General features: G+C 40.8%; 1 protein-coding gene across 1 annotated transcript in view; it reads left to right on the forward strand.

The window, feature by feature from the left end:
* MED13L (mediator complex subunit 13L) overlaps positions 1–22,838 on the forward strand; it is a 175,947-nt gene that overhangs the window by 23,042 nt on the left and 130,067 nt on the right. Inside the window, exon 2 of the mRNA XM_082202873.1 lies at positions 7,026–7,263. Coding sequence (XP_082058999.1) covers positions 7,026–7,263 — 238 coding nt within the window. The remainder of the gene's footprint in view (positions 1–7,025; positions 7,264–22,838) is intronic.

The following is a 22,838-nucleotide window of genomic DNA, read 5'->3' on the forward strand; positions in this document are numbered from 1 at the left end:
TGGTTTTCTGAGTGGTCATACAAGGGCAGTTCTTGCACTGAAATAACATTGTTTCCCCTTCAGTGAATGTAAACAGGAAAACAGTTTTCATTTGTGAGTTCTGGCTGAGTAATACATATAGCTTTGGTCAGCTATTGGGGTGAAAGATAGCTTGCAAGAACTTTGTCACAGAGTACTTCCAGCACAACTGGTAAAATTTGTTATGCTGATGACTTAAATTGCTTCAAAACACAGAGTGCTTGGAGCTTTGGGCACATAATTCATAGATTGCATGATACAGATAAATGCTTGCTTCAGAAAGTCATTTCGCTGAACATTTCTCAAAATGCATAATTAAAAACCAAAATGAGGACTTATTCTTAATGCCCAAGTGTAGCTTTGCATGCACTATAGCCTGCTCTCTTGCTGTGAAATTTGTGGTACTGAAGTGTATATCTTTTCACAAAATGTGCATTGCCTTCAAAGTGGGTTTGAGTTAGTGTGTGTTCAAAGGATAGGGGGTGGTGGCAAACCAATATTTTGTGGGGGTAAAAATTGCTTGGAGAAAAAAAGGCATTACCTTTTGTTAATTTTTTACTCCTGACCTACTTACTTTGGTTTTGTTGAAATAGCGGTTCCAGGTTTTATCTTTCACTTATTATTAGTTCCTTCAGATCATATACATGTCTAATTCAAAGTTAACTGGCAGAAATTCTGCTGCAGTTGAAACAAGTTCAGGGCAGGCAATTCAGAATATACCTGGCCTGATGAGATTACAGTCCAGTAATACTTCTGGTGACTTGTCTGCATGCTGGTTGTTTTTGGGAGGAAAGTTTTGGTGGGATGGATGCACCTTATGAGCCCCTTCTGGCAGCTTGAATGTATGTGCATCTCTGTGTTGTTGTTTAGTCGTGTCCGACTCTTCGTGACCCCATGGACCAGAGCACGCCAGGCACTCCTGTCTTCCACTGGCTCCCACAGTTTGGTCAAACTCATGCTGGTAGCTTCGAGAACACTGTTCAACCATCTTGTGCTCTGTCGTCCCCTTCTCCTTGTGCCCTCCATCTTTCCCAACATCAGGGTCTTTTCCAGGGAGTCTTATCTTCTCATGAGGTGGCCAAAGTATTGGAGCCTCGGCTTCAGGATCTTTCCTTCCAGTGAGCACTCAGGGCTCATTTCCTTCACAATGGATCGGTTTGATCTTTTTGCAAAGATCCATGGGACTCTCAAGAGTCTCCTCCAGCACCATAATTCAAAAGCATCAGTTCTTTGGCGATCAGCCTTCTTTATGGTCCAGCTCTCACTTCCATACATCACTACTGGGAAAATCATAGCTTTAACTATACGGACCTATTCAGATCTCTGTGTTAACATGCTGCAAAATGCAGAATCAAATGTAATTTTTCACGATGTTTTTCTTTTACAGATTGTGGCAGGGTTATGTGTTGATTCTGTGGACCGCTGTATTGATATAGGAAGTTGTAGGTTGCTTGTACTGTTCCACATTTTTGTTTGTGTTCATTGGTTTTATTGATGTGTTTATACTGTGAGCTGTCTCATAATCCTATTTTGATGAAGGGGAGTCAAATATTTGTCCTGTTTCTGTGAATGTGTGCATGTGACACATGCTGAAAATTGACTTCCTCTCCCGAAGAGCCAAAAGCAGTTTAATGGAGGGGAGGAGAAACATAAGAATACCCGATCTGATAGTGGCTCTCAAGTAAGAAGTCCACATTACTGTTACCTTCAAGGGTCTAGCATTTTGAGGATTCTCTTGAGGTGCATAGCATGACAATGACAATTTCTGAATGTTGCGCTATGGTTGCGTGTGCTTTATCATAATGTGTAAAGTTTGTTTTGGACATGCATATTGGTGTTTGAAACTTGAACAGAAAAATGGGAAGGCAGAAAATTGGGAGGAATCCTACAGGGGAACTTTTGGGCACAACCAACAGGATATGTTGCATCAGAGTTGGAGGTCGAAAGGCACAAGATTTTTAAAAATGAGTTGGACTCCATAAATTTACTTCTGTGCCCCTGAAGGCTTCCCCACCTCTTGAAAAAGTTCCCTGAAATGGAGCCCCTTTCTCATAATTCATTTTCAGGAGGCATATTCTCTGTACATTCAGTTTAGAGTTACATTTAGACCATGGAGACAGTACTTGAACATTCTTGGTAAAATAACACCTTCACATTGCAACCCTAAGCATGTCTATTCAGACGTAAATTCAATTTATTTCAATGGGAATCACTACCTATTAAGTGTTGTTAGGATTGCAGCTTTTGCATACATCAGATGACATGTATCAACCAGCTCATTTCAGCACTCACCAAGCATGTTAGCTTGCTCAGTTTTTCGTTAGAAGCAGGAAGAGCCAGATGGAAGTTAAAGCACTGTGCTTTCATGTTTTGAAATTAGTAATGTAGCATTTTACATGAAAGTTATGACACATTCGGTGATGTGACTAGAAAGCTCAGCTTTGGTTTAAATTGACAGTAGTACAGTATTCTTGTTTATAGGGTTTGCCAGGGTGGTGTGTGTAGGAATTTGAAAATTTGAAAGGGTATTTTCAAATACAAAGCCTTAGAAATAGTCCTGTTATAGTAAGGTCATTATTTTCACTGTAAGTTAAAGAAAAAAAAAATGCAACTAGTGATTTGGGGCAGAAAACCTCTTTCTCCCTATATATCAGATGGTGTATTAAATTCTCTCATTTCTAAAAATAGATTGGGTGACATACTGTTGAGAACACCTGCCACCCCAGATTTTCACTGATGTAATGGGACATCTCCTTCCTCTCCTCCCCTCTGCACCCCTCTGTGCACCCCCAAATCTGAGCAACTCTGGGAGGCATATGAGGGCAAAGAAGACAGGGAAGTCCATTAATTAGTAACAGAATGGTTGGATACACTATCTGTCAGACTGAATAACTTTTTTGAGGCAATATATCTACTTGCATAGTCTCTATTTCTTTGTGAAGAGAGTAGATTAAAAGCAGAAGTATGCATAATTGAAGCATGCTAAATTAGAACCCAATTGATTTAGGGCGTTGGAAAAATATCTTCAACTTTTTCTGGAAAATCCACATCACTGGGTAGGGCTCCAGTTTCTTGCTTGAGGAGTAGTATTTTTGGAAATAACAACGTTAATTCTGAGCTTTAAGTTTCAGTATGACTGAGCGGCGGGGGGAGGGGGAGGGTTGGCTTTGGAAGCATTTGCTGTGTTTTTTTGCAATGGTGTCAGATTTGTCTCTTTTATGTCTGTACTTGGTCGTGTTCAAAATAATCGTGAAAGCAGAATGATAGAATGGAGGGACTGAGGAGGTGCCATAGCTCATAGAAGAGCATATCCTTTGGACTCATATGATCCCACATTCAATCCCTGCCTGTTAAGACAGAAAAATATGAGAGGCTATTGAAACTGCTTATGTAAAACAAATACTGTATAGCAGTGTTAGCTGTGGATGGTGGATGTAGATGGAGTCTCTAACCTCATGTTATTCTGAGGTGGGCAACAGTTGTCCTTGACTGAGCACCTGAATGGGAAACCAGATTGGTTTCTTTCTATCTCCCTGTGAGGAGCTGTGTCCATGGTCTCCTGGACTGCCCTGTAGTAATGCCAGAAGCCTTTAGGACTAGCAGTATCACCTGGGAAGGAGTGATGGGAGGAAGGAAGGAGTAAGCAGAGGAGGACTACACAGCAAAATGATTTGGAAGGCTGTACTGCAGTGGTTTCAGAATACAGTGGTATCTTGTCTGTTTGACTCCCAAAACTGTTTGAAAACCAAGGTGTAGCTTCCGATTGGCTGCAGGAGCTTCCTGCACTCAATCAGAAGCCGCGTCAGACGTTTGGCTTCCAAAAAACTTTGGAAACCAGAACACTTAATTCCCGGGTTTGCGGTGTTCGGGAGTCAAGGTACCACTGTATTAAGATATAGTCCTGTGGTTTATGGGACTGGCTGTATGGCCACAGTTAGCAACTAGCTTTGCTGAGAAGATGGAATCCCCCAGGATGATCAAGGCAGCTGCCAGCAAGTCCTGTCCTCAGTGTGTTACCATTTGCTACTGCCAAAGCTTTTGCTTCTTCCTCCTTCGCTCCCCCCACACCCAGCCCTGCACCTGAAATTGGTCAGTCAGTTAGTCTCTCTCTCTCTCTCTCTCTCTCTCTCTCTCTCTCTCTCTCTGTGTGTGTGTGTGTGTCAGCAGGGGTAGGAAGGAGCAGAAACTCTAGACATTTAGCAACATAGTTTATTGCTTCCAGATACTGTTACATGATCTTAGTATTTACCAACGCCTTTGTCTAGCAGTGGCCTCATGTAGATTTTTGCCTGCTTTTGTCCTTTATTAAGAAATACCCACAGCATACACGCAAGATGGAGGGGTGTGTTTGTTCCCCTCCTCATGCATACAGCATGAGCTCCTTTCTCTTCCTCCTACAAGGACAGGAAACCTCCTAGGCACCTGGCTTACTGCAATGTATACAGATGCGAAACTTCTGCTTAAGAATGCAAAATATTTCCCCCCATATATACTACTAAGAGTGTGGTGGTGCCAAAAATTAGAAAGATGTTCTGAATGCTTCCTCTTTGCTGCTTGAAATGGCTGCTTCTTGAGATGGGAGGAAGAGGTCAGATGACAGGGCTGGGCCAGTTGAGCTATAGCAACTACTGTTCTCTGTCTTGTGTTGCGGTGCAGGAATTTTGGTGCTGGGTTATAGACAGAAAAGGGATGCTGCTTGTATATTGCCCACACCAGTGCCCAGCAACCTTTCTAAGTGAGCCTGTTCAGGTGATGTTGTAGTCCTGAGGGATAGCTCAGTTGGTAGAGCGTGAGTCTCTTAATCTCAGGGCTGTGGGTTTGAGCACTACACTGAGTGAAAGATTCCTGCACTGCAAGGTATTGGACCAGATTATCCTTGTCATCCCTCTAAACTCAATGATTCTATGAATCCAAGAATTGAGGTTGTTGGGGATTTGAGACACCTACACCAGGGGACTAGCTCAATTATGTATGGGCACCATGAGGAGAATGGGGCTGCCTAAGTCTGTTTTCAGCCCAACACATAGTGTAAGGCATGGGTAAGCAAACTAAGGCCCGGGGGCTGGATCTGGCCCAATCGCCTTCTCAGTCCGGCCCGTGAACGGTCAGGGAATCAGTATGTTTTTACATGAGTAGAATGTGTGCTTTTATTTAAAGTGCATCTCTGGGTTATTTATGGGGCATAGGAATTTGTTCATCCCCCCCCCTCCATATAGTCCGGCCCTCCACAAGCTATGAGGGACAGTGGACCGGCCCCCGCTGAAAAAGTTTGCTGACCCCTGGTGTAAGGGGACACCCTCAATTTGATTTTTGCACTGAACTGATGATAGCAAGCCACTTTGAGCTTTGACTGTCCACCTGTCAAAGCTTGACCACAGGGATTTGGGGAACTGAGGATCTGCCCCACCAGTCTAGTTCTCCACCCCCTGGTGTATGTGCTCTTGCCAGCTTGCTGTCTTTCTCTTTTGTTTATTGATAGATTGTATGAGTCTATTGGGTTTCATTAGTATTGTACCCTGCTTTGGGATTATTTTATAATGAAAAGTAGGCAACAAATTGAATAAATAAATAGTAAATTAACAAAGTAACTCTCTGAAGAAGATAATGTATGTGTGCCCGCCATGAGGGAACAGAGTCATTAGGTGCCCCAATTTAATAATCCACATAATAAATCAGTATGAATTCACTTTCATTCACATTTCTCTTGTCAGTAGGCAGAATGCAGATACCCAGAACAAGGGCTCCAAAATGTTTCTTAGCTGCTGAAAACAGAGGACTGCTTTATGTTTTTTCCCTAAGTTGCCAAATGATTTTGAAATATTTATTTATTCAAATATTCAAACAATGGATTGAATAGATTCTAATGATTAAGATATGTGGTACTACATTTCTGTAATATAAACAGGCTGTGCAGTTATCCTGCATATTTTAATCTTGTGTACGCTAGTAGCAGCTACATATTTTTGGGCATTGATGCAGGAGCTTGTCAAACCAAAATGGTTTAAAATGTAATTATAGAATAGGGCGCAGATTGAAATGAAATGAAGAATGCTTTAAATTTCATCTTTTTATTAACATAAAACACTAGCTTGAGATAAAAGAGCTTTGGTATAAGATAGGGTTCCCTTTTTTGTTTTGTTTTCTGTTTTGTGATAATGTGCAGACAGAGCCAGATCAGGCATCCACTTTTATCCTGTATTCTGTTTGCAACAGTTGGCAGTGCCTGGGAGTTTGAGGAACTGCTAGATTTCTATATAGAATCTTAGCTTTCAGCAATAACAAACAGTTCAGCTATACCCCTGCATATTAAATTGCAAGTGCTTTACATGTTGGTTTCCATGGGTCTTATTTCTGTTAGTGCTTTTAATAGGAGAAATACCTATTTCCCTACAAAGAAAGCATGGTAAGTTTTAAAGCGTAGTACAGTGGTACCTTGGTTCTCGAGCGTAATCTGTTTTGGAAGACCATTCGACTTCTGAAATGTTTGACAACTGAGGCCTAAAAGACTGGCTGCAAGTTCAGTGGAGAAAACTGAAAAACACACAGCAGAAGCCGTTTGATTTCCGAGGCACATTTGAAAACGGAAACATTTACTTCTGGGTTTTCAGCGTTTGAAAACCGAAACGTTCAGCTTCCAAGATGCTCAAAAAATGAGGTACCACTGTATTCTATTGTACGAAAATCTGCTTTCTTATTAAGCTTCTGCCTATTCATTTTTTGCAGACTTATCCAATATCTATTGTATCAACAACAATGGTCTCTCTTCTGAAGAGGCACTGAAAGTTTAAGAAAGAGCAATGCTAGTGTTTCGGTTTCTTTTAAAATCTGAAGTATTTGAGGAACTGTCCAATCAGATTAAAGCTAATTTAGGTTCCATTGATTTTTAAAATCTGTTTTATTTTCTAGATAACTAAGATTCAAAATAAGGAACTTTAAACTAAGTTGGCAAACTTGCATATCAGTTAGTTACAAAGGTTTTAATACTCTCTTGATTTTCTTCCCTGCAGGCGGAGCTCACTGGCATCAAGTGGCGTAGGTATAACTTTGAAGGCCATGGAGATTGTGGCCCCATTATCTCGGCCCCTGCTCAAGATGACCCCATCCTTCTGAGTTTCATCCGCTGTCTGCAGGCCAATCTGCTTTGTGTCTGGCGCCGTGATGTCAAACCTGATTGTAAGGAGTTATGGATATTCTGGTGGGGAGATGAACCAAACTTAGTAGATGTGATACATCGTGAGCTACACAGTAAGTATTCTCCCCCTTCTCCATCTTGCTCTAATTCTACAGTGAACGTTTCTTTTCTGTGTGGTCTTCAGTGCTTGTGTACAGAAAAATTTATTAAAAGCTGCGAATGCAATATATGAATGAAACCCCAGACCAGAAATAAATTGGATGTAAGGATACTGGAAATGTTGGTGATTTTTGAGTACAAGTGTAAACGCACGTATTGAACTAAAATAGGCAGATGAAAAGCATAGAGACCTAATGGTCATATTGTTCAAGAATGTAGAGACTTTACTTTTTGCGTTGTCTTTTTAACCTAATGGGGCAGTACAGAGACTTTATCCCAACTATGTTTTCTGTTGTAACACCACCATCTCCTCTAGAGGAGCAGATTGAAACCCTCTTCCACAAGGGGGCAATAGAAGTAGTGTACAGGGCCCAAAGACATCATGGATTCTGTTCAAAGGATTTTACCATCTCCAAGAAAGATGGAGGTCTCCAGCCTGTATTAGATCTTGCGATGCATTTATAAGATGCAAAGAAGATGTCTAGCGCCCTTCCACTTCCTCACATTGGAGCACAGTTTGCCTCAGCATGGATAAAGGACATCTATTTCCACATCTCCACTCGCCAGAGCACCACCAGTTCCTCCACTTCACCTTGGGGGATGTACTTTTCAATTTAGAATTATTCTATTTAGCTTGCACCTTGAGCTCTTGGAACAAGGATGGTGGCACCTTAATTATGGAATTCCCTCCCTGATGAGAGTCAACCTGGCACTTACCTGGTGACACAGAGGTCTTTATGTATTTCATAAAATAATATAAAAATCTCTCTGAGGTTTTTTTTTTTCTTTTGGAACATTTTGATTTTTCTGGGTTTTAAATGCTGTTTCACTGTTTGCACTGGTTTTTAGGTCAGAAATTAATTGGTTTTTTATGGTTTAATTTGCATATTGTCTGCTGCGTGTGAACCTCCCAGAGGACTTTGTTCTTTGGGTTGCCAACAAATGTTCTAAATAAAAAAATTGGGAGCAAAAATCCTGCATGTAGCACTGGTAGGCAAAAAAACCCTGCTACTGTAGCACAGGAAAGCAGGGTATGGTTGGCCTTATTGCCGAGGCAAGGTCAAGGATGTGTTCTGGGGGTCAGTGGCTGTGAACAGATGTGAGAGAGTGAAGGTAGGTTTTTTTTTTTTTAAAAAAAAATTATGTCGAAACCAAATTGCAACTTCTTTTGCGGGGATAATAACATACCATGAAAATTCAGTGCAGCACTAATCTATAGGCAGTTATCAATATTCATCGAGCTGTTATCATTCTCTAATTTATCCCAATAGGAACAATGACAATTATAATGTTAAATGTCACATAGCTAGGTAGAAAAACTGCATGCTTTCAAGCATCCTGGACCAGAATTTTGGATACTGCTGGCGATTGAGGCAGTTTGTGGACAGGGAAGCTACTACACCAATTTGTTTACAAAAAACCATTGTAAATACTGCTTTCCCCCAGCTGTGCAGAAATAGAGATTAGTTAACACATCAACTAATGTTTTGATAATATGTGGGGTGGCGGTAAAAATGAATCTAGTGTCATGGTATATAATAATGAATGTGAAGATAAATAAGAAATTTCTATTGCTTTTGAAGCAGGCTATGAAGATGCCTATTTGGCGTTGTCATGCCATTCCCAGGCAAACACTGACTAAAACCAATGGAGCAGTAGGAGGAATTAAATAACATTTGTCTGGTCTTAGAGAGTGCTGTGGAAATGCAGTGCCTAGTGGCCAGGTGGAGGAACTTAATCTGCTTAAAAACAACAACTTCTGTACATCTTTTTTCTGTTTTCTATGACAATTTGTTGGCTTGGCTATTTTTGGTTCACACATTTAGACTCTTTGTTCCTGCTCTGCATGCTGCTTACATATGAACAGAAAGTGTTCAACTAGCTAGTCTCATAAGCTAAAAGCTTGCCTTGCTATTAATGCTCAGCTCTGAGCTCCACAAAACTGAAATCAAGAAGGTGGTCACCTAAGGATGCATCCCCCTTTAGCTGTATTACCCCGTTTTTATTGAACTCCCTTCTCAGTGAAATTTTCCTGGTTTCCCTTTTATTTTATTTTTGGTGCCCGGTAAAAATGTTCATTTGTCAGGCTTTCTAATGTGTACGCGCATACCTTATACTGAATTCTCTTAAAAAATGAAACAAAAAACTTGGTTATAATCTGTTTGTTGCTTTTTTTGTTTTATTGATTATTGTTACAGTTTTATATTGCTAGTATCGTTCATTGGTAACCCATTTGGGGAGTCTTTGCCAGCCGAACCGCTTTCAGCAAAATGCGGTATATAAATAAACTCTGGTTAAAGAGTGGAATGGAGGAAAAAAATATCCAAGACAGCTAAATAAATAAATAGGCTGTTTAACTTGTAAGCTGCATAGTCGGAACATCCTAAAGGCAGTGACTGTCGTCCTTTTAGTAAAATATGCATGGCACTCCACAATGCCTAATTGGTTGCTGTGTGCTGTATTGTCTTTGGGCTGCGGTCATGGAAGTTTAGCAAGGTTGTGGGTTTTTCTCTCCCCCCCCTTAACCCTGCTTTGTAACATGTCAGCGCTGTCGTTCTTGGGTCTTTACAAAATGTGTACCTCCACGAATACCAGATTGTTTACTTGGCAAGGAACCTGAGAAATCTCAGAGCAGGGATGATTTCTGCGTGCCTCTTGGCCTATTTTATGCAGGTAGCAATGCGTTCATGTATAATTAAAGCGATGGCTCAGAAGTGCTGCATCAAGCAATTCCATGGCTCTTAATTTTTTATGAGGCACCTGTTCGGAGTGGAGGCATTGGTGACATTCCTACTTACCCAGATAAGCTTCAATAATATGTTTTCTCTTTATGAAACAAGTTTTATTTATTTTTCAAGTGCAGTTTGGGGCTTAAGTGTGTTTGGTGATCATCTTGTTGGAAGGAAATCTCCACCTCCTGTTTCCTTTGCTGCCGTAAAAAAAGATGTCTCTGGCTTATGTGCAATGCTTTAAGTAACTGAATTACAATATTTGCTAGTTCTGGAGTTAAATGTAAATTGGAAAACATGTAACATCTGGGGAGTTGACTCCGTCGCTGTGTGCATGTATGATCTTTTGTATTTCCACACTCCGTCTCAAAAGAAAGAATCTTAGCACCTGCCGTTGTTTCAGGTTTACCTAAATACATGAATAACCTTGAAGTTAAGCATCCAGTAAAAGAAAAAGGGGAAACACCAAAAGTGGCAATGTCTAGGATAATTTTGTTGAAAGAGGAGAATGTAGGCTTGAATTGAAAGGAACCTTGTGTATTGTCAGGTTGTGCAGCTGAGGAAGAAAATCTCTGGTATGGGAATTGACTGCACTCTGGTTTAGCACCTCTTAGCTTTTTGCCTTGACCTTTGGGATTAGGAGGAAAGCCCTATAGGGGACACCAGTCTGAATGCAATTTTGCCATGCATTGCCATAGACATTGGCACTTCTTTGACTTCTTGCTGGAGTGGAAAAGCCCTAAATTGATTGGGATCAGAATTGGTACATTGGTACATTTGAAATTCTATCTAGTAAGCACTGCTATTTTTTACCATGTTAATTTTACATGCTGTATAAATACCTTCAGCTTGTCAAAAACCCCAAAGCATCTGAGCTGAAATAATTGATTCGGGAAAAATTATTAAAGTATCCTTACTCTTGATGAAGTGTTATATTAAAACAATGTCAAAGTGTTGCTTTGGAAATCCTTATTGCTGGACTTCTTGTAAATATAAGCCATTAAAACTCAAATGGCATATACTTCTTTACATTGTTTAAAGTTTAAGAACCCCCCCCCCAGAAAACTTATATTAACTTTCAGCTCCTCTAAAGGACCATGCATTTATACTGGTCAGGTTGATAAGTCATAGTAGAAATTTGCTATGAACCGACACCATTCTGCTCAGTTGTGCCTTCTTTCCTCCTCATTGTCCTGGGTTAGAAACCATTATGGAGCAGCTGGCTAACAATTATGTATGAACCAGTGCTCATGGTTTGCGTTTCTCCAAACAAACCACAAGCAAAAGCCAGGATTTGTTTTTGGCTTAATATTTGTAAGAAGCACACCATGAGTGCTGGTTCTGGTAAGACAGCCATTACATGGTTTGTTTTCTGGTTTGGAAAAGGGAGAAGTGAAGCAGGCACAATGTTTGCGGTAAAGCATGGTTTGTTTCTGATCTTGGGTTACCACTATGTGTGAACGATTATTATTATTAAAATTAAAATTTGTATACCACCCTTCATTTGAAGACCCCAGGGCGCTTCATAACACAAAAATACAAAATGAGAATACAGAGTACATAATAAAACAAAAACTATGTCATTTATTATATATGTTATGTATGTACTGTACACATGTTACAGTTATAAACTGGAAATCTTATTGAAGGGTGGGGCGTAACTCCCTCAAATATTTAAATATTGGTGATATAAGGCCTCCAGTGTGCTTAATGGAATACAAGAAGGAAGATCCCTGCCTCCCACAGCTTACAAAATGGAACTTTACACTAGGTAAACAGGAAGAGGAGGGAAGGGTAGACAGGATCACTAGCCACCTAGATTGTGTTGTATGCACATGCAGCCAGTAGTCTTTTAAGTGAGCATATGGAGCTAGCATGACTGTTTAAGCTTGATCCAAGAAGCAGCATACGGCTCTCTTCATATTCCCTAGCATTAAAGGATTGTAGCTGGTATCTAGCTTGCAAGTGCTGGAAAATACTCCTGCATTCATAAATGTGGTTTTCCCCCCTTTGGCCCTTGAGTAGTTGAAACCATAATTCCAGCTAGTAGTTTTCTCTCTCTCTCTCTCTCTCTCTCTCTCTCTCTCTCTGTCTCTCTGTCTCTCTGTCTCTCTCACTGTGTGTGTGTGTGTGTGTGTGTGTGTGTGTGTGTGTCGAAGTGGTTGGGTTGAGCCCCATCTTGAAGGTACAAATTTTAAATTAGGCATTCCCAGAATATCTTTTGTTCAATGATCAGGAGCTTGTCCTCAGCATATCCTTAGAAGGGACTCTTTATTATTATTGTTTCACATATTCAGGACTGAAGGTTTGGGGGCTCTTATGCTCTGACAAGCTTAGTTTATGGCTGTTAGCATGCCAAAATATGCAGTATTAAGCCAAGGGCTTACCTCTTACACATTAATTATATTCTGCCCCCCTTATGCTACTTCAACATCTGGTTGACATCTTGGGAGCAGAAAAAGCTGTTACTTGGCGAGAGTCACAACCTCCGTTGTGTAGCTTGCTGGGCATTTCCTGGACATCTTATTTTTTTGCCATCTGTAGTACAGTTGTTGCACATTCCATACATGTATATTTAACTTCCTTCCTCAGGAAATGAGAGCAGGGAATTCACAAAGGATTTAAAAATACATTTTTGGCCTCATTTCAGTCTGTTAAAAGGCACTAGTTTATAAAAACCCCACTATGGATTTGTGTGTGAATTTAGACAACATGTGGGTACATGTGGGCAGGGGGACGAATACATTGAATCTGCTAATACTTTTAGTCAACTTTATAGTGCTCTTTTACAGCTTCTATTCATCTTAATCAGGATTAGATTAATTTTAATCAGTGCAATTGCGAAATAAAAGTGTTTTAAATGAAGTTTCCAACTTTCTGTTTCATACATTTCCAGATCAGGTGTGTATGCTAAATGATTGCTATCATAATTAAACAGAAAGGTTCCTTATACCTAAACTTGCATTGACATTTTAGTTGGTCACAATAAAGGTGGTGTTTGGGTTTATATTTGCGGATCATACGTTCTCTCATACGTTGTGCAAATGGTCTCTGGCATTGTGGCTTTTTGAGGGGATATTTACTGAGACCTTATGTGGATTCAGTAGAAGATTCTGGCTGGCATACGAACATCCATGGGCACTACATTGGTGACCTGTGAACCCAGTACAGTTTATTCCCACTGCCAGTTGCACTTTAGGGGTCTTTTTCTAGCCCCCTTGTCTGCAATCTTCTTAACTGGAAGCACTGGGAACTGAATCTTTGATCCTGTGGGGGTGAGGTTGATGCTCTGCAACTCAACTGTGGCTTCTCTCTTAAACCTTTGTGTTGGCAGCCGACTCTTTATAGTGTAAAAGGTACTATCCAGGTACATAATCCAAAACTCCTGGGTCGTACAGTTCTCATCTCTGATATGAAAACAATGGATTTCTGGTTGGCACCCTCTCCACTGTGTGAGGACACAAAGCCAAGGCCATTTAACTTTTTCTCAAGTGCCCAGAAGTTGCCAAAGGCAGGGGCTTATATTTATTCAGCAGAAAGATATTTATTCTTTGTAGTCTCTGTGGATTCACATCAGCAGGATCTGAGCCTGCATCTTCAGGTTTCTACTTGGTTACAGCCCATCACGGCAGTCCAACTCTTTGTTGGACTCTGCACTTTGGGACTTGGATGCTAAGCCATGTCAGCTGACTTGTGGTGCTTTGCAAGCCCCACTTTTGTGATGCAGATCTGGATTGGATCTTCCAACTTTAGTAGCAGAGAATTGGACCAGGACTGTGGTGTTGGGGGATTTAACTCGTAATTCTCTGCATCTACTGCTTTTCCCTTGCCGTAAAAGTGTTCCCCACCCAAACTGCTATCAGCCATGGAAGGGATAATAGATGGGTACCCTTTTTGTAGTTTGTCTTGAGCTCTCGAAATAATATTGTATTTGTTATTTGCTTTTTGAGCCAGAAGGAAGGATCCTTAAAGCACGTTACATTAAAAATGTGTGTAGATATATTATAGCTGTATCCATCTACCTGGTAAAGGTAAAGGTAAAGGTAAAGGTAAGGTAAAGGTAAAGGGACCCCTGACCATTAGGTCCAGTCGTGACCGACTCTGGGGTTGCGGCGCTCATCTCGCTTTATTGGCCAAGGGAGCTGGCGTACAGCTTCCAGGTCATGTGGCCAGCATGACTAAGCTGCTTCTGGCGAACCAGAGCAGCACATTGAAATACCATTTACCTTCCCGCCGGAGCGGCACCTATTTATCTACTTGCACTTTGACATGCTTTCGAACTGCTAGGTTGGCAGGAGCAGGGACCAAGCAATGGGAGCTTACCCCATCGCGGGGATTCGAACTGCCGACCTTCTGATTGGGAAGCCCTAGGCTCCGTGGTTTAACCCCCAGCGCCCCCCCTCGTCCCATTTACCTGGTAGTGCTTGAAATTATCCCTCTGCCCCCAATACAGTTCCCAATATGTTATTGTGGATGTTCTCATTGACTAGCAATTCCTGAATGCTAGCAGTTGCGTGACCTTTTCCCAATATAATTTTTTCCCCCTCTCTCTTCTACCTGGCACAGCAGGTTGTCTCATTTTCCAAGAACAGAGAATGAGCAACCTAGTGCAGCACACATTTTTCTCACATAGTTACAGTAAAAGCTGTTCTTCTAGTGTTGTGGTTTGGAGCTTCCTGGATAGCTCAATTGGTAGAGTGTGAGACGCTTGATCTGAGGTTGGACTAGATGACCCTCGTTGTCCCTTACAACTCTACAATTTTATGATTCTATGTATATAAATAACCTTTGGGGAATTCTGCTTGTGCAGTGGGACTTTCCTGCTTCCTTCCTAATGCAGTCCCTTACACCCCTTCAGAAAAATCCACTACTGATGACCATGAGACCTTTTGGAAAAGCACCTCGTGTAATGGTAGTGGAAACTGCATCAGCTTCAGATGTTCTGCTGTCCCCATGCAAGCAGAAGTGTTTTTGCTTGTTACGTGAGGGGCTTTTTTGGATCTCAGCCTGTATTATTTATTTACAAATGCATTAGAAAATGATCATAGAGTATTCATTGTTTAGCAATTACCTAGGCTATACTTATATTTTTGAAATGAGAGGGTGTAATTTCTAATTATATACTTCAAATAACAACAACAGCAATAAAAGCCCTTGTCAAATTCAGCAACAAATAAACACCGATTATGGGTAAATTGTTTCAATATCTTCACTTAAACCTTGTAATCTAAATGCTTAGAAGGAATTGAAAGAGCTATTAAACGTGGCTGGAATTAGTTGGAGTGTTGAGAGTGAGCTAGGGTCCAACTTCTTGAAAGTAAATAAAATCAATGTGTTACCATAGGCAAGTTACTGAACCATGTAATTAGTTTTTTTCCTATGAAAATAAGACATTATATTGAGGCAACGGCAGAGCAGTATGTATTCTAGTTATATGAAAATTAAACAATCATTAAAAGATTGCATTTTTAAAAATGTTGCCTGAGGGAAAAATCTAATAAGACAGCTTTTTTTCTTTTTGCCATTTATTGGGGAAATTTGAGCAATATCTTTTATAATGGTAGATGTATTTGCTTTAGGGAGAATCCTTTTTTCTAGTGAAATAAAGTCACTTAACTGTGTAAAGTAAATTTAAGTTAGCTTCCAGTAAGATCTGCATTAATAGAATTCATTGCTAATGCCTGTGTTGTGTACTGAGTCATTCTATACAAAGGGAGAGCTAATCTTACAAATAGATGAACTGTTAGCTTGGAATGTGCATTTTCCTCTTACAACCAATAATTGTTGCTCTCAGACTGACTCGCTCTGTTGTTAAAGAGCGTGAGGTTCTGTGTTGCCCTTTGTATTGTAAGAGGCAGATGAGGATTGTACAAATAATTTTTCATGTTGAGCTATCGTTATATTTCATGCATATTATTTATTTGTCCTTAAAGAGCAGCAATATCAAATTTCTGGAGTTCTGTTTTTGATTCCTATTCTTTATATCTCATTAGCCAAGACTAGGGCATGGCTTTATTCTTTATGCCTATAGATTTACACAGTCAACAGTGACATGTGTTGACCTGCTTTCAATGTAATTAGGGTCATGATCAGTTAAAGGTGGTCTGCAGTGATATGGAAAGCAAAACAATTTACAGAAGGAAAGCTTTTAAAAATTTAAAACCAGATAGCAAACAGCAATTCAAACATAGAGGGAGAGAATGAAAGCAAAACGATAGAGTAAGTTGTAGACCCTTGTGTAAATCTGGTCCCAAAATGAGGCAAAGCTGCTTCTATGATCATGCCCCTTGGCTAGTGTTTGGAGTAAATAATGTGCATTCTTAAAAACATCTCAGTATTGTTTTCTATGACATACTTTTCATTCCATGACACGCTTCCACAATCCTCTTCACTGTACATATGAAGAAAACTATAGAAATGTGTGTACACACAGACACACACACACACACCCTCCCCAAATTGATTATTTTAAAGTGTGGCTTGCTGGAGCAGTAGTACCTAGGGAAGTGGCCTTAAATCATGTGTTGAAGTTTATTGCTTGTCCCCAGTTCCTTATTTGCACAGAGGTTCAAAACACCTCTGGGTCAGAAAAGTTTTTATTTTATTTTAACTGAAGTCTGTATGTCCCTTACCCCCACAGTAAGCTTTGAAATACCCCACAATATCCTAACCGTCCATAACCCGGGACACAATCTCCTTCAAGGTGCAGAATACTTTTATCCAGTCAAAATGGCTGTGTTTGTGTAGCACTCATGAATGCATGATTATCTCAGATGACAAAAACAAACAAGGAATTAAGGGTGTGTGCCCCACAGTAAGTTTTGGGGCACCACAAATCATAAAATCATATGCCTACACATCCAGGAGAATGCCCTCCGAATGCAGTCTTATTATAATCATGTCACACCCTGTGCTTTCCTGAGGCACAAGATGCTGCGAAATACGACACCCTGTGTTATTCATTCTTCTGCAAAAGTGTGTAATCTTTTCTTTGGGGTCTGTAGCAGAACTTGTATATTTCCTAGCACATACCAAACAAAACCTCCATATCTCATTGTAAACAAAATGCATGTATCTGTCTTCCCAGAAAGTGGTTACTCAAATTGCAATTGAATTGATGAGATTCTACCTCATTGGAAAAGCTACAGGCACGTGCCCATCACAACAAACACACAGTTGAGGGGTGGGTGGGGAAATTGACTACAACTAGGCTGTGTAGATTTCACTAAGGAGTGGTGATTGATATAAGGGCAGATTTTGCTCAAAGGTTTTCTGAAAGTGAAGATTTACCGAAAGCTTGTTGGGACTCTCAACTGTGCCTCTGTATACAACCTGCCAGGTCATGCAGCGTTTCTCAGACAGTGGGTCTTGGGCCACTCTGATGTGGTCCTCAGTGCCACAGCCTGCCCTGCATCTCCTCACTTGCCTGCCTTGCTTCTGAGACATGCCATAACATTTTGGTTGGACCAGTGCGTGGCTATAACTTCATGTTGCTGTTTTTTAAAAGAAAAATATGTCATTACTCTAGCAGTGTGTGCTTCACATTTTTCAACTAAATTTATTTTCCTTAATTTACTTGACCTGTAAGCATTTCTGTTCAGGCAGGAGATAATTAAAGAGCCCGCTGGATATCAATGATACACTTCATTTTAAATAACTTAATAATGAATGTGGGAAACAATGCTTATTAGTAAGGCATTTAAGGACATAGGCACAGAAAGATCATCAAAGTGATTGAAATGATAGTTTTATTATGTCTGTCTAGAATCACCGTCTTCCCATGCTGAGCTCTTCCCTTTTCCTCATCTGTTTTCATGAGATCAAGTAATTATCCCTGCAGCTTCTCTGAAGGAACCACTCCAGCTTGCTAAAAGCACATAGTGCTGAAAGTTAGTACAGTCTAACCTCTTCCATTTTAAGGAAAACATTACTTGGTTTTGCATTTGCAGTTCTTTCATGTGCAGAATGCAAATGCATTTTGCCGTTTTTCAAAATTGAGTGCATATATTTAGGTAGCCTGCTGGAGAAAAATGAAAATATGGTATCAGTTTTGCATAATATGATCAGAGCTTTCTCTTGGGAATATGGGGCTAGAGAAGTAAGAACTTAGAAACGGTTGACATTATAACAGAAGTTCCGATATTTTTCTGAGCAGCATTAACACATATACTGGAAGTTACAGTCTGGCAGACAGAATATTGTTCTAGGTGCACCCAGAAGTTAGTGACCCTCGGTAGTATTTCTGTTTTGAAATATCAGCTTTCAAGGACAGCTCCTCATAAAATACATGGCAGTAGTCCTGAAGGTTGGGGTTGGTGGGGTAGAAGGCAGAGAGACCAACAATGGATGGAACCAAAGCCAGGGAAATGAGGGGCCAGATGGGACTTGTCCACCTGGAGAGTAAAAACACTGATCCTAAACCTCCACTGCCTTTCAGGGCATATTTGGGAGGAAAAAAGGCTAAGGACTGAAACCTGCACTCCCTGGAGTGGAGTACGCCTCCTTCTGGCAACTCCTTCCGCTAAGCCCGTGACAAATATATTGCTTTCCTTTCCTTTGGACCACATTAGTGCGTCTTGTCATCTGGGCAGCCCAGGGCCTCCATACAAATTGCCTAGGCTTGTTTTACTGTTAACTCATCCCCCAAGATTTGATTAGCTTAGTGTTACTTGTTTACACAGCAGGGAGCTGTAGATCTGGTTGTTATTAAAGGCAAATGGTACTGGAAAGGAGGTAACTGTTTATCAGGAGACATTTCCTATGAGAATTGACACTTAGCTAGACAATTATTAGTCACGGGCCCTTTTTGTGGGAGGCAATACTAACAGACTCCAACTGAGGAGCGAACATCATCCTAGGGTCTTGAGCATTCAAGCTTGGGTAGGTTGCCTGGTTGTTAATACTTGTCTCCTGGCATCTTGGTTGGGGGTTGTTGTTTTTTTAAATAGCTAGATGGAATGCTTAAGATATACTGAACACTGGGTTACTCTAGCATACCATCTTTGAAGAATGTTAAATGAGGTTCAGTTTTTAAATGTGTCACTAGGTGGGCTAAAACAGCTTATGTATGTGATGCTGCATGTGGCTGGCCTTGCTTCAAATTCTAACACTCAGCCAGTATGTGTGTAGAATTAGCTGTCACAAACCCATAGCCCCAGTGGGTGAAACTGATGTCCTGTAATGCTTTAGACATAGCAAATAAGGGTCTGGTGTTGTGATCAGTGTAAAATGGGAGGCAAGCAAGCAATTTTAGTGTGGCATTGCATTAGAAGATTGGCTCTAGTTGTTGGAGAGAGTGATATTGCAAAGGAAGGAGGTAAGAAACTCTCTCGCTTGCCACCTTTAAAACCTATTTTTGCACACCTGAGCCTTTCTAAGTACCAAGGATATAATGAAGTTATAATTGGAATATTTCAACCACTGTGGCAACAATTTTGGAAGAGTGAGCAAAATCCACCAAGTTGACTCATAAAATATTATCTAGTCTAAGAACTACATTACAATTATCTATCTATCTATCTATCTATCTATCATCTATCTATATCTATCATCTATCTAATTTCCATATTTCCCCTTATCCGAGGATCGCAGGGCAGTTTACAGCATAAAAGCACAAAAATACATAACATAGTAACAAACAAAAACAACACCCCTCACACAATTTAAAAGGCCATAGATTGTTTAATTAGCCAAAGGCTAATACAAGCAAAGGGACGCGGGTGGCGCTGTGGGTTAAAGCCTCAGCGCCTAGGGCTTGCCGATCGTAAGGTCGGCGGTTCGAATCCCCGCGGCGGGGTGCGCTCCCGTCGTTCGGTCCCAGCGCCTGCCAACCTAGCAGTTTGAAAGCACCCCCGGGTGCAAGTAGATAAATAGGTACCGCTTACCAGCGGGAAGGTAAACGGCGTTCCGTGTGCTGCGCTGGCTCGCCAGATGCAGCTTGTCACGCTGGCCACGTGACCCGGAAGTGTCTCCGGACAGCGCTGGCCCCCGGCCTATAGATGTGAGATGGGCGCACAAACCCCAGAGTCTGTCAAGACTGGCCCGTTTGGGCAGGGGTACCTTTACCTTTACCTTTAATACAAGCAAACCATAATCTACTGTGAGCTTTTTTATGCTGATTTCAAAAGCACTCATTAAACTGTGAAATCTTGTGTATGTCTATTCAGAAGTAAATCCTCTGAGTTCCATGGGACTTACTCACAAGTATGCTTGTGTAGTATTGCAGCCTAAATTACTTTTTAAAAATGTATTTTGCATCCTTCTGCATTAATCTTGTGAGGTAGATCATGTGGCAGACTTACTTTCATGGCAAGTAACTGTGAACATGCAAGAGTGACAGTTGGCCTGTGGTAGGTTGCACTTGAGGCTAGGTCTTCTGAGGGAAATAATATACATTTCTGGACCATGCTGACTAGTTATTCTGCATTAGATATTAATTTCCATACTCCCCCCCCCAAGATGTGTTTTTGCATTTTAATCTCTTGGTGCTGCATACTGCAAAACTGGGATAATTCATTTAGTTTTGATTTTACTAAAATGAAAAAAAAAATACTTTAACTTTGTAGATGCTGCTAAAAATTATCTAAATATTATAGGATAGTTTTGTTTTCTCTGGCTTCTTGGTGTTATCTTTAGAAGCAGAGAGTAGAAAGATAATGGCTGGCAGATGTGCCTTTCAGTTTCAGAGAGCAAGGAGAAGGAGTAGTTGCTGACATGTCTTTTTCTGTGCTTTTTGTCAGTTGGAAAAGCTGGTGATAAGTTGTTGTTTTCCATAGTTTCCGTTGGTTACAAGAAGCCCCCCCCCCCATTTACTATATTGTTTACTAGTTGTTCGCCTGAATGTCACTGATGTTAAATTCTTTGTGATGGTCTTCATTTCTCGGATAGAAAGTGGCCAAAACCTGAGGAAGTGGCAGTTTGAGTGGAAATCTATACGTCTCTTTTAGAAAAATGAAAGTTTTTCATAGCCTGAGTTGGAATCCTTAGTCAGAACTGAACTTTCCACCAATGTGAAAGAGTCTGTGTAACATGATGAGAAACATTTTCCAAATTGCAAATAGTGCTGCTTTCAGGCAGCTTGAATAGAAGCCACTGCACCTGTTGCTACAAAGTATAGGTGGACCTAACCTTCAATTGCCTTGGAAACCCATGTGTGAGTTAATCTGTCTTGGGTGTGTAGTGCATGTACATGCCATGTATGTTACACTTCAGCAAGGATTCAGTTTTCAAACTTGAATTCCTATGCTGAAATTTTGCTTGGAAACATTGGATGTATTTAATATTATTAGAAGTTATGTCTTAAGTTTTGTAACTGCCTTGTAAGAAGCCAACTTGCAGAAAGGTGGTGCAACTCGGACACAGTTGCTTAAGGAATTTCTGGGATCCTTCAGACTGGGGTAGCCAGATGTTTTGACCTGCAACTCCCATCAGCCCCCCCCCTCCCCGGTCAGTGATCAGGGTGATGGGAGATGTAATCCGGAACATTTGGAGGATTCCATTTTAGCTACTCCTGCCTCCAAACTCTACACTAATGGCAATAACCCACTTTGCACTATGAACCTTTGCACTGTTGCAATATTGCATAGGTTTAGGTGCCCAAGTGCTAGTGAAACAGCAGGCACAGGGGTGCCAACTTGAATAAGATATTGGGGGGGGGGCAGGTAAGCCCTGCTGTGCATAATTGATCACATGACACAGCACACACACACCATTTGAATAGCAATGCCCATCAACTGGGGGGGGGGAGAGGCTCATTTTTTTATGGGGGGGATGACGAAGGGACCTCCTACCTGGTGTTGTGATTGCATTTATAGACCATCCTTCCTCTTTGGAGCATAGTCGGGTGCATGTAATTCTATGTCCTCTTTTTAGTTTAGACTTGAGAAGTGGTGACTAGCCTAAAGTTACCCTGTGAGTTTCATGGCTGACTGAGGGTTTCACCATGAGTTTCCCTGCTCCTAGTTATATGTGCTCTAACAGCTACACCATACTGACTCTTGGTGGTACAGTAATACTGTACTTAGGACCACAAGGGAAGGGGAAGTTCATCTATGCAGCATTCTAAGGATAATCCAGTGTCAACCTCAAAAGGAATCTTTCACAGTATATTGTCTGGCAGGTAGGTCAGAGATATATCTCCACCTGTCAGCTGCATGAAATTTATTTGTAGTATAAGCTGCTGGCTCCATATGAAGTGTTAGTCCGTTCTCATAGTCGTAGTACAACTGGGTCTGTGTAAAGCTATGCAGGGTGTAAACAAATAGCACTGTGCCTTCTTTGGCTTTCTGGCACATTAATAGATAGAGCAAACGAATCTGACCCCAGCAAGCAGATTATCAACTAAATCCATATCTGACTTCAAACGTTGACAAAGAAAAACACAAAACAGTTGCCGAAATCAGTAACAAATGAGAAACTTGGCAAAAATGCTGCTAAGGAAGAAAGAAATCCCTTTTGATTGGTTTTTCTCCTGGATGATAACAGGAGAGAGAGATTCTGGAGGAATATTGAACTTCATTAGGTATGGAAGGCGTGCTTTATGATCGCTGTCCTTTCAAATTCTGAAATACTAAGCAATGACTAATGAGAATTTCTCCAAAATCACTTCCAGGTGAGCACATTCTGTTTTCTCCTGTTACCAATAAATCCAGTGTTGCAATATGGTGACATTTTCCCCTTGTTCTTTTTTACTCTAAATCGATGGGCCACAAAGCCCAAGCTGATAAAAATGTACTGTGCCAATGACTGTGAAATAAATTCAGGGAAATATAAGAGGAGATAAGGCTGCAAAATGGCATCTG

Source organism: Podarcis vaucheri, assembly GCF_965113315.1.
Source record: "Podarcis vaucheri genome assembly, chromosome: 16".
Classification (NCBI taxonomy): Eukaryota; Metazoa; Chordata; class Lepidosauria; order Squamata; family Lacertidae; genus Podarcis; species Podarcis vaucheri.